At 35.4% G+C, this 12,752-nt stretch overlaps 1 protein-coding gene across 7 annotated transcripts in view; it reads left to right on the top strand.

Annotated features, from left to right (window-relative positions):
• CNOT4 (CCR4-NOT transcription complex subunit 4) overlaps positions 1-12,752 on the top strand; it is a 145,752-nt gene that overhangs the window by 103,950 nt on the left and 29,050 nt on the right. For all 7 annotated transcript variants that reach the window (XM_081800040.1, XM_081800043.1, XM_081800042.1 and 4 more), the window contains 3 exons: positions 3,781-3,838; positions 6,852-7,101; positions 8,370-8,867. In XM_081800040.1, coding sequence (XP_081656166.1) covers positions 3,781-3,838; positions 6,852-7,101; positions 8,370-8,867 — 806 coding nt within the window. The remainder of the gene's footprint in view (positions 1-3,780; positions 3,839-6,851; positions 7,102-8,369; positions 8,868-12,752) is intronic.

Raw genomic sequence — 12,752 nt, forward strand, 5'->3', positions numbered from 1 at the left:
TAGGGAGAGGGAGAACAAGCAGAAGGGGTAGAAGGAGAGAGAATATCAGGCAGACTCCGTGCTGAACACGGAGCCCAACACGGGACTTGATCTCACCCTGAGGTTATGACCTGAGCTGAAACCAAGAGTTGGCCACTTAACCAATTACGCTACCCTGGTGCCCCAGTGATAGTTTTTGTTTGGTTGTGTTTTTTCGCAGATAGAAAAACCCCTCCTAAAATTCATATGGAATCTCAAAGGACCCCAAATAGCCAAAATAATCTTGAAAAAATAGAACTGGAGGGCCCACAGTTCCTAATTTCAAAACATAACTGCAAAACTGCAGTAACGTAAACAGCATGGGATTGGCATGAAGACATATATAGCATAGTAGGATAGAAAAGAGAATGCAGAAATAAACCATCACATAGACGGTTAAATGATTTTTAACAAGGATACCAAGACCCTTTCCCCTGTGGGGGAAAGAAAAGTCTTTTCAACAAATGGTGCTGGGAAAACTGGATATCTACATGTGAAAGAATGAAGTTGGACCCTTACCGAACACCATATTCAAAAATTCAAAATGGATCAATGACCTAAATGTAAGACCTAAAATAATTATTGACTATAAATAAAGCGAGAAACTTAAGCAAGCTCAAGGAGTTAAGTTTATTCAGGAATAGCAGAGGAACTGCAGTTTGGAACAAACAAACTGTAGCATGCTACAGGCAAGTCCATTGAAGATTTTTGGTAGGTTGTATTTATGGGCAGGGAATGGAAAGAGGGGAGAGTTCAGTTAGAGTCCGCTAAAATCAAAAACAGGAAACCAGCCTTGAAAATTTTCCTGAGCAAATGAAATCCTCCCTGTCACACAAACAAAGCTCAAGTCATCCCATTATGTGAGATCAATCCAATATGAGCCATGTTCCATTCAAGCCTCTGGCAGAACTTTCCAAGGTCGATATAGAACAACCTCTGATTATCCTCCCACCCAAGAAAATTTCAACACTATCCACTTTCTGTAAATCAGACATTTCAGAGGACTCAGTCTTTTAGTCCTTAAGTTTACCTTCCTGGGGGCACATATGTGAGATTCTCCCTCTTGTATTCTCCAGTTCTGTTTTAGATTGAAGTTCTTTCACACAACAAAACCATTAAAAGAAAACACATGACTAAAGCTTTACAACATTGGATTTGGCAATGATTTCTTGGATAGGACACCAAAGGCACAGGTAACAAAAGAAAAAATAGATGGAGCTTAATGGAACTTTTAAAATTTTGTGACTAAGAAGACACTGTCTATAGTAAAAAGGCAGCCCACAGAATGGGAGAAAATACTTGCGAATCATATCTGAGAAAGGTTTAATAACCATAATAATATAGAGAACTCTTAAAACTCAACAACAACAAAATCAAATACCCTAATTCAAAAATAGGCAAAGGACTTGAATAGATATTTCTGCAAAGAGGATAGATGGTTATTGAGCACATGAAAAGATGCTGAACATCACTAATCATTAAGGAAATGCAAATCAAAACTACAATGAGATAATCTCCTTACACGCATTAGTGTGGCTACTATGAAAAAAGCAGAAAACAGAATCACTAAATTCTCTGGGAACTAATATTACACTATGTGTTAACTAAGTAGAATGTAAATAAAAACTTGAAACATTAAAAAAAGAGAGGAAAAAATAAAACAGTAAAAAAAGAAGCAGAAAAGAGTTGGAAGGGATGTGGAAAAATTGGAACCCTTATGCTCTATGGGTGGGCATAGAAAATGGTACAGCCACTGTGGAAAACAGTATGGTAGTTCCTCAAAAATTAAAAATAGAATTACCATATGATCCATCAATTCCACTTCTGGGTATACAGCAAAAAGAATTGAAAGCAGGACCTCGAAGAGATATGTGTGCACTTACGTCTTAGCGCACAGTAGTTTAAACATGGAAGCAGTCCAAGTGTTCGTGGCCAGATGCACGGACAAGCAAAATGTGGTATAAATACAAAGTAATATTATTCTGCTTTAAAAAGAAAAGGAAAGGAAAATACGATGCCGCTTATGTGAGGTATGTAGTCAAAATTATAATGACTGGGAGGGAGGAGAAAATGGGGAGTTTAGTGGTATAGAATTTCAGTTTTATAAGACGAAAAGAGATGGGGATAGATGGTGGTGATGGTTGTACAACAAGGTGGAATGTATTTAATAGCACTGAACTGTACACTTACAAATAGTTAAGCCAGTAGATTTTATATGAAATCTGCTTTACCACAATAAAAAAGTTTTTTAGAAAATGTGTAGTTCCTCTCATATCATCTTTCTAATACTGCTTTGTTTATATTGTTTCTGTGCTTAACAATTTCTCTTGGCCTCTGGTGTCTACCATTTGTCCATACCTCCCACTGTTGTCAAAATCATCCTCTGTGTTAGCTAAACTAATTACTTAACTTTTTCCCCAACCCATCTATGACCTTTTGATGTGTGATACACTTGCTATTCCTACCTTTAATGTTCTTTCCTCTCCTAATGTGTAAATCTTTTTAAGGACCTACATAAATTTGAACTCCCCTAGGAAATATTTCTTGATTGCCCCACTTATGGTGGCTTCTCTTTCTTTTAAAGACCTATGATATTTATGGTTTAAACAATTCATTTAGTAATTGGCACTGGTTGATGTTTGTTTGTGTTTACCTATCTCATTTCCCCAAATGTCTCCAAACTTAGTGGGCTCTAAGCTGTATCTTAAAATTATTTGTAATACCCATTTGACCATAAAATGAATTGATTTATTGCTATTTTGTGAAAATAATAACTAAAGGTGTTGTTTAGTGAATTCCAGACCTATTTTTCAGGAGTCACGAGCATCTGGTGATGTTTATGCAGAAGATACACTGGATATTCTGATTGGGTCCTAGCCCTTGTTAAATTTTTCTAGAGCAATTAAATGTGGTACCAGTAAAGTTGTCTGGCTGTCAGGGTAACTTTGTATATATTTACAGCCAATAAAATAATTTTGCGAAATTTGGAATCTTAATTTGTTTTGCTGTAATACTATATCATATTAGTATTTGGGTACTGATCCTGATCTTTTATTCATGTGCTAGGTTAAATACAGTTAGTTATGGAAATGCCTCACTAGGTCACTGTTGTAATGCTTGTAAAGATTTCATTTTGTTGTTAAGTCAGCAATTCTTTGTTACTTTACTGTTGTACTGCATTTTCCCTATATGGAAATCAAGTGTTATGTCTTTGTTTAATAGTAAATAGTTTACACAAAAGTTTCTGTTTTGTGTGTGTGCATTTATACACACACGTATGCCTTCTCTAGGGTTGTAAGTAGGCTATTGAAGCAGTAAAGGAAATGTACTGCTCTTAAGAACCTGTGGAGAACATTTGAGTGACTTTTATGCCCTCTGTTAAACACCTGGAAAAATAGGTGAGTATTATGTCAAGAATTTTAATGGGGAATGTGTTTATCGTGTGCACAAAACTGAATAATGGATTAAATTTTTGACCTACTACAATAATACTCATATTAAGCAGTACCTTTTTTTTTCATAAGTTATTATTTCACCCATTGTTTTTGGAGAATCTAATTAGAATGTAAGTTGCTCAAGGGTAGGGATTTGATCTTATATTTCTTTGTATCCTCAACATCTCAGCTGATATCTTTATATCATAGTGTACCAACAAATGTTAAGATAATAAAATGTCTATTTTTCTGGCTTTGGGGAGTTTGTTTTTATTGTGTGAGAATGACTTTACTCTGATTTTACTTGGTGTGTTTTTTCTTTTTACAGCCCCATTGACAAACCTTCAGATTCTCTCAGTATAGGGAATGGTGATAATTCCCAGCAGGTAAGATTTTGATTCTGTATCGCTTCATTCATCTTCCATTCCCTGAAATGGCATTCTATCCAAGTGAATTTTCTGGGTAGTGGAAAATACTTTAAATACGGAAACAATTTAAAAATACTGTTAGTGGGGCGCCTGGGTGGCTCAGTTGGTTAAGCGACTGCCTTCGGCTCAGGTCATGATCCTGGAGTCCCGGGATCGAGTCCCGCATCGGGCTCCCTGCTCGGCGGGGAGCCTGCTTCTCCCTCTGACCCTCCCTCCTCTCATGTGCTCTCTCTCTTTCATTCTCTCTCTCTCAAATAAATAAATAAATAAATAAATAAGTAAAAATACTGTTAGTGGATATCTTTTTAAAATCTATTATACTTAGTCTTCCTTTCTTCCACAGAATATTCTGTGTTAGAGTACAATTTAACCCTTTCTTGATGACTCCGAATTATCCTTATGACCACATGTTATATTGTACTGTGTGGCAATATATTAGTGTCCTAAGAATCTACTGATACTATTGGTCTTTTTGACCCTACTCCAAAATGGTCTCAGACTAGCATGCCTTCTTCATTCTTGATTTTAAGAGTTGTTTCTCTGCTATGTGCTCCCCTTGTTGCTTGTTGTCAGCTTTAATTTTCTGTTTCTCACAGTGTTCTTGCCCCCAACAGTTTTCCCTTTCCCCCAAACGCCTGTGGGCTTTGAAATAATAAACCGAATAGTTCAAAGTTGTATCCACATTGATACTGAGTGAGGTTCTGATCTTTGTATACTGCTTTGTATCATCTTGTCTAGGTGCTAGTTTTTCACTGCATAAGTTTCTGTATACCTTCTTATATTGGTACAGAAAAATATAGTTCTAATCTGTTCCATAAAGAATGGCCAGTTCCCCACAATGTTTGTGAGAAACTTAGAGATCTAAAAAAGACTGCTTTTCCAGAATTTTTACTCAGGTTCCATAAAAGAATTTGAAAATCAGTATATCCTTTGTATGTTTTAGGTTAACATTAAAGATATTTTTCATATTAACTGAAGAATCATTGTAAAGGATATAATTTTCAGGATATTATAAATATTGGTATTTTTAAATAAAAGCACTACATTGCTTTTTAATAAGTATCTAAGAGATTCAAATATCAGAATATTTTGTGCTCTGTCATTCATTTTAAAAAAATACACACTTTTTTGTAAACAATCAAATTTTATATCATTCTGTGTTCTTCTTGACCTCATTCTTCTACTTCTGCTGTTACAGAATTTTATCTTAATATAATATAGTTTATTCTTGACAGGCATATACCTCTCTCAAAAATAGATGGGAATTTTCAATTGGAAACTATTTTTTTCTGACAGAAGGCTTTAAATGCCAATTTTCTTTCTTTTTAAAAAATTTTTTAAAGATTTATTTACTTACTTGAGAGAGAGAGAGAGAGAAACTTAAGCAGACCCCCCCTGAGTGTAGAGCCCATTGTGGGGCTCAATCTCAGGACCGTGAGATCATGACCTGAGCCCAAACCAAGAGTCAGAGCTTAACTGACTGCCCCACCCAGGCGTCCCCCAACTTTCTTTCTTCTGAATTTTTATTCATAGTTTTGATTTGATCAAAGCAACTTACATAAATACAGATTTTGATAAAAATTAGTTATTAAACACAAACTCTAAAACTATATTAGAAATTTATTTCTTAATGAAATATGGATAGGGCTGTTTTAAAATTGGTTTTCATGGGGCACCTAGGTGGCTCAGTTGGTTAAGCACCTGCCTTCAGCTCAGGTCATGATCCCAGAGTCCTGGGATTGAGGCCCGTGTCAGGCTCCCTGCTCAGCAGGAAGTCTGCTTCTCCTTCTCCCTCTGCCCCATCCTACTCATGCACAAGTGCGTGTGCTCTCTCTCTAAAATAAATAAGTAAAATCTTAAAATATATATATAAATAAATAAAATTGGTTTTCGTGTATCCATGGATGAATATTACCTGTTGGTACAAGGAGACAAGTTTCAACAGCAATGTTAGTCATGTTTTCATTTTTGAAAATGTCAGTGCTGAGGATGGAAGAAAGAGTATTATCTCAGTATCAAATTTTTGAACTCTTTCTGAGTTAAATACCTAAGAATCATAAAGATTTATTACAAAAATTATTTTTAATGATGTGTTTAGAAATAACGTGATTAGATCTTCTTTCCATTTTGTTTAAAACTTAAGTATTGGGGCCTGGATGGCTCAGTCAGTTGAGCGTCTGCCTTTGGCTCAGGTCATAATTCCGGGATCCTGGGATCGAGCCCTGAGTCGGGCTCCCTGCTCAGTGGGGAACCTGCTTCTCCCTCTGCCTGCTGTTTCCCCTGCTTGTACTCTCTCTCTCCCCCTGACAAACAAATAAATAAAATCTTAAAAAAAAAAAACCAAAAAAACTTAAGTATTGGGAATCACCTAGTTTGCAAAACAGTCTAGTCATTAGTCACTCTCATCACCAACCTGAATATTTTTTTTTTTAAGATTTTATTTATTTACTGGAGAAAGAGTGTGAGTGAGAGAGCATAAACAGATAAGCAGCAGAGGGAGAGGGAGAAGCAGACTCCCCACTGAGCAGGGAGCCCGACTCGGGGCTCGATCTCAGGACCCTGAGATCATGACCTGAGCCAAAGGCAGCCGCTTAGCTGACTGAGCCACCCACGTGCCCCCAGTCTGAATATTTCTAATAATATTTTTGTTGCTCTCATAAAATTTTCACTCTTGGTCAAATTACTATAGTTAGATCCCAAAGAGTGAGCAATAGTTTGTAAAGTGAGAGAAGATAGGTTCTGAAAGGAGAGGAGACTGGCTTAGTCTTTTCAAGAAGGAATCAGTTTTAGAAAAGAGTACATATGTAATTGATGGATTTTTTAAAAATTCATGTTCTCATAAAGAAGTGTTTAAGCACCCCAGTTTGAAGACCACTGTTGTAATGCCTTTTGTTACAAGCCTTTCTGATGGCAGCTTATTAAAGTGTATAAACGTCTATTGATTATTCTTTTCTTTTCCTATTTTATTTAGATATCTAACAGTGATACGCCTTCACCACCACCTGGTTTATCAAAATCCAATCCAGTCATCCCCATCAGTTCATCCAATCACAGTGCACGGTCTCCTTTTGAAGGGGCAGTAACTGAGTCACAGTCGTTATTCTCAGATAACTTTCGCCATCCCAACCCGATCCCAAGTGGGCTTCCTCCTTTCCCCAGCTCCCCACAGACATCCAGTGACTGGCCTACAGCACCAGAGCCACAGAGTCTCTTCACATCAGGTATACAACAATACTACTGCATGTTAATAATTTTACTCAGGCTGAAATGAGACCTTGCTTAATGTGTTTTTACCCCTTTAAGCACCCGCACTCCCTTTTTCATAAAATTGTAAACATTTAAAGGGCATGGAGTAGGATGGTTAGATAAGTAGCTGTATGACTTAGGACTTAATGTGTTAACAGATTTCTCCAGAAATCAAGGGTTAGATCATTTTTCTGGTAATAAAATGCTTATTCCTCTAAGAATTTTTAAGGGCTTACGTTTTTAATCGTATTTGTGTTTATATAGTTAAATTTAAGATTTTTGTTTTCTCCAGCTGACGAAGAGGTGTGTTAGTTAATATTGAAAGTTATATTTTGGCATTTTGAGCCATTTTCATTTTTATTCATTGTAAGTTTTCTTATTAATGTGAAGGATGGCATAAAATTAATATTGAAAATATAGTACCTGTTATCGGAACAGACAGTTTTAAAAAATACATAAAGTTTAAGTAGATATTTTTTCATTGTTACATTATTTTTTCCTAGATTATATAAAGCATATATTCAAAATTACTTACACTTTGTCTTTGATAAATATATTTTAAAAAATAAACCTCTGAAACAAATAATATATATTAAAAAAACAAAAAAGAAGATAATAGGAAGGGAAAAATGAAGGGGGGAAATCGGAGGGGGAGACGAACCATGAGAGACTATGGACTCTGAGAAACAAACTGAGAGCTCTAGAGGGGTGGGGGGTGGGGGGATGGGTTAGCCTGGTAATGGGTATTGAAGAGGGCACGTATTGAATGGAGCACTGGGTGTTATACGCAAACAATGAATCATGGAACACTACATCAAAAACTAATCATGTAATGTATGGTGATTAACATAACATAATAAAATAAAAATTTAAAAAAAATAAACTTTACTAAGTGAATTCTGTTACATCATATTTATTACCTTATTTCATTGAATGACTTTCTCCAGGTTTTGGTTATGAATAGCTAAAGGTGTAATTTGGGTTTCAAGTACTTTGTTTTCTTTGATTACCAAAATCAGTCTATATCATTCAGTTTTTGAAGTTGGTAACTTAAGATGAAATCATTGGTAGAAGTATATGAGACCTTTTATAATATTATAATCTTAATGTGCTAAGAAATCATACAGATTTTGGATATATTTGCCTTTATCTTATGATGTTTAACTTTCACTAGTGTGGATACTCATTAAATACATAAGTGAGCTATGTATTTTAAATTTATCACTAATTGTCTTCCCAACAGAAACAATCCCAGTATCATCCTCTACAGACTGGCAAGCAGCGTTTGGCTTTGGTTCTTCTAAACAACCAGAGGATGACTTGGGTTTTGATCCCTTTGATGTCACTCGAAAAGCCTTAGCAGACCTGATTGAAAAGGAACTGTCAGTCCAAGACCAGCCTTCCCTTTCGCCCACATCTCTTCAGAACTCCTCTTCACACACTACAATGGCCAAAGGTCCGGGCTCTGGATTCCTACATCCTGCTGCACCGACAAATGCCAACTCTCTCAATAGTACCTTTTCAGTCTTGCCACAGAGGTTCCCTCAATTTCAGCAGCACCGAGCAGTTTATAATTCATTCAGTTTTCCAGGCCAGGCAGCCCGCTATCCTTGGATGGCCTTTCCACGCAATAGCATCATGCACTTGAACCACACAGCAAACCCCACCTCAAATAGTAATTTCTTGGACTTGAATCTCCCGCCACAGCACAACACAGGTCTGGGAGGGATCCCTATAGCAGGTAGGTTCATTTATAGCCTTTGAGAATTTGTGAATAACTCATGCCTTCAGGTTGTTGGGTGGGTAGGGTGGGAATTTTTGAATAACAGAGAATACTTATTATTCTTGGAAATTTCTATGGGGAAAAAAAAGTCCTTATCATAATTTAAAAATTTTTAATTGGATGGATGCCTTGTAATATTGAGCTTTATAAGGATGGTGGAGTATTATACCTAGTTATAACTTGGAAGCATTTTATTTAACAGGGTAGTTACCAAACTTTCATGTGGAATATAAATGCACAAAAAAAAGAAAAAAATGTGCTCTGAAATTATGGTGCTGGAAAGTCCAACACCATGGTACAAATTCCAATTATACATTCTAAAAGTAAACTGATTCAAAAAAAATTTTTGAAATGGTAATTAGTGAGAGCATGAGGGATGAAGCCACTCTCTAACTACTTTTGGCAGTTACTTATTTTGACTGATACACACGTGCAAACACACACACAAACTGTGCTCTATGTTAATAAAGTACTTAATATTTGAGAACTCTGATTATTAATGTTTCACAGACCTATGTGTATACTTTCTGTGAAAACAGTTGTTCAAGGAGAGATACTTTCCCTTTTGGTCTGTCATGTTTTTATTTCTGGGGAAAATACTAGGTTCCTCATAAGTGATACCAGAATACTTCTGGTTTTGTACTGCTACCCTTGAAGGTTTCAGAACTTTGGGGTTTTAAGGTCCTATATAACATTTATCAGGTCAAGTGACTTCTATATCTAAAGGAATCCTTCTTATTAGTAGTTTTTTTTTTTTTTTTTAATTTACTTAATTTGGGCTTTAGAGATGACTGGTAAAAGAGAGAGTTTGTTCCTCTCCTGATTCTCTCAAGTAGGATAGAATAGTCCCTCACTGTGTTACATAATTCGTAAAATTTATTGTTATCCCTTGTCATGGCCTTTAAGATATGGCATGGCACGGTCTTACTGTAATAATGTGCTGTTACCAGCAAGTCGTTTGTTCTCTTGTTTTTAGCCAGGTTGATAGGTGAATTTGAAGAGATCCATCAGACTTCTTTGGCTCTTTGGCCATTTCATTTTCAAGACAAGTAGATGGGTTAAGAGAATATGGTTTGTGACTTTGGATATAGTGAATTTAACAGTTGATACAGTGAAGTTAATTTACATAAGCATGATACACCAATGTATTGGTTTGTATATCAGTGGGACTCATGATATTCGTTCATTTGATTATGGTAGTTAGTAGGTAATTCAGAGTGACATTTTTCAATCTTCTCCTTCTACGTGATACTCACTTGTGAAACACTTTAAGTACTCAGTTCCTGATACTGCGTTTTTTTCTTCCATTCAAGACAGCATATTAGAGTGTAATTTTGTTTTGTTTTGCTTTAACCATTTAGAAATGTGGCATTTTAATGACTAGTAGTGTATCTTATAACTGATTATAACATTAAGAGTTAAAGTTAAGTTTCCCTAAATATCCTAAACATTTAAAAGTAAAATATTAAACCAGTTATAGTGAATATTTGGGTTCCTGTTTGCCCAGTAATGAACTAGGCCATGTGGGTAATGTAAAAGAACTCTAAAATATGGATATTATTTCCAGGTATTTTGCAGTGTAGTTGAAGAAATAAATTTAATATTATGTATGAGAGTGGTAACTATATGATAACTGGAATCTGAGAGATCTCATTTGAGCCTATAATTGTTGGGGAGGCTTCACTGAAGAAATAGGAATTGATCTGTACTATGGTATCTTGGAATTGGGTTAGTGGGAAAAAGAGAAAGACCTTTTATACTGATGGGAACTCCTGAATAAAGGCGTGGAGGCAGGATTAGTATGTCATTTCATTAAGAGGCAATAGAACTGCCTTCAGTAATGGGAGGTGCTTATGTATTGTATAAATAGAATAGACAAGAACATGGGGAGCTCTGACAGTGAGGCAGCACAGTGTGGAGTTGATATGATAGGAAGAAGGGTGCCTTTGTGGGATTCCAGTTCTTAGCTGTCTTCATTGTATGCTTTTATTTGACTTATTACGTGACTATCTTCAGTAAGTTATCTGTTCTTCTGATTTCACAGTTACCATATTGTCCATTAGCACAAAAGGAATAATTTTAACCCAAATATTTCAAGCCAGTATATATTGTGAAAATGCCACAGTGGTAATGAATAATTACTGATTTGTGAGTGTAGTTGTCCTCATGTTAGTCATTTGAAATCTTCATCTAAACTAGATACTTTCTGAAAAAAATGTGGCATTAAAGTATGGTCTTATCTTTGTGGGTTTTCTTTTTAACATATACTCAACCATAGAGCATAAAATACTTTTTTTTCCCAGAAATTCTAAGAATGAAGTCACCAACTTGTAGGTTCTGAATCATTGTTGTATTTTGTGGGAGGTTGGGAGAGTTTGTTATTTCAGATTTTCAGTTTTTGACTATGCATACTTGTTTGGTATTTAAATGGTGACTTATGATTAAGCTTATTATTAGATTATTTTTAAGTCTCTGATGACAAGAGAAATTTTAGTTTTAATGAAAAAAATATTTAAAATTGTTATTAAGAGTTACACAGAATATTCTCATGTCCTATAAATATTTGGCAAATATCTCAGGAAGATGAATGTGCTAGACCTCAAAACAGAATAGTTGTATAATTATAGCCAGATCATTTAGGATTTTCAGTAACAATTAGAAATGACAGAAAGTGGAATTCTGGAAAACGATGTACATTTTAACTGTGTCTAATTTGAAGCAATTTAATACGTAGGCAATATCTGCCTCCCCCACCCCTAGTTGTAAATCAGTTGTACTTGAGTTGAACTATTGAAATAGGTTCAACTTTGTATCCTGCAGTGAATATTATGGTATCTTACCAGGGTAGCTGTTGGTGAAGTCTTCATAATGGAGAGTACCTACTGTTTCTCTGATACCTGCCACTTTAAGATATGCTTAGACAATATTCAACACTGGAAAAGGCATGTATTATTAATTTATTCTTTAGATATGTAGAGCAAAACAGGGTCCCTGACCTTTAGGAGCAAATACTCAGGTATCAGTCACCTATATATCCTACAGATACCATGTCTATATTTATTATATATTTGTATTTAAATTTTTAGTTTTGGTTTGTTTCAGTTAAATTATTAAAAATTGATATATCTGAAACCTATCATGGGAAGGACAGTTGCCAGGGGTTTGACAGAAATGCAGCTTCCATTTCTTATGCCTACATGAAAACTTTTTTTTTGCTGTTTAAAATTCATTATTTTCTTAATTAGGTAAAATCTTTTTAGCAGCATTTTCTTGGCTGCACATCCAGTTTGCTAAGCCTAGAAGGATTTTTGAAATAAATATTCTTGGGGAAAAACTTTGATTAGTGGACAGTTATAGTAGGTCCATTCAGATCTCTTTTGCTATTGGAACCATGTGCTTTTGTTTAAGAAGTGACTTTTCCTAAAAAGTGACTTACCTTGTTCAGCTCCTTCTTTTAGAAAAAGCAAAGCTGTGTTCCAGAAAGGTTAAATAATTTGTTAAAGGTCAAACATTCAATTAGTAGTAGAATTAGGACAAGTACCCAGATCCCACATTCAAACTGAAATGTTTTTCCACTACAACATTGATGTTCACCTTCACAAATGAAGATCACTGGCATGTGCTTTAACTTGGCTTTCTTCCCATAGTAATTGATTGTTGCTCTCACACACTTGCAGGTCCCTTTTTATCAACAGTATCTATTAATGAGACAATTGGCCAAGCTCAGGGATATGGCCTATAGCTACAAAATAGAATGAAGTTTATCAACTTGATAAAATTTAATCTCTTGTGTGGTCCTTATTAGTACCATGTTCTCACCAAGAACTCTAAGATTTCCTCTGC

The sequence above is a fragment of the Leptonychotes weddellii genome, chromosome 12 (assembly GCF_054177405.1).
Source record: "Leptonychotes weddellii isolate Sample4059 chromosome 12, ASM5417740v2, whole genome shotgun sequence".
NCBI classification, from domain to species: Eukaryota; Metazoa; Chordata; class Mammalia; order Carnivora; family Phocidae; genus Leptonychotes; species Leptonychotes weddellii.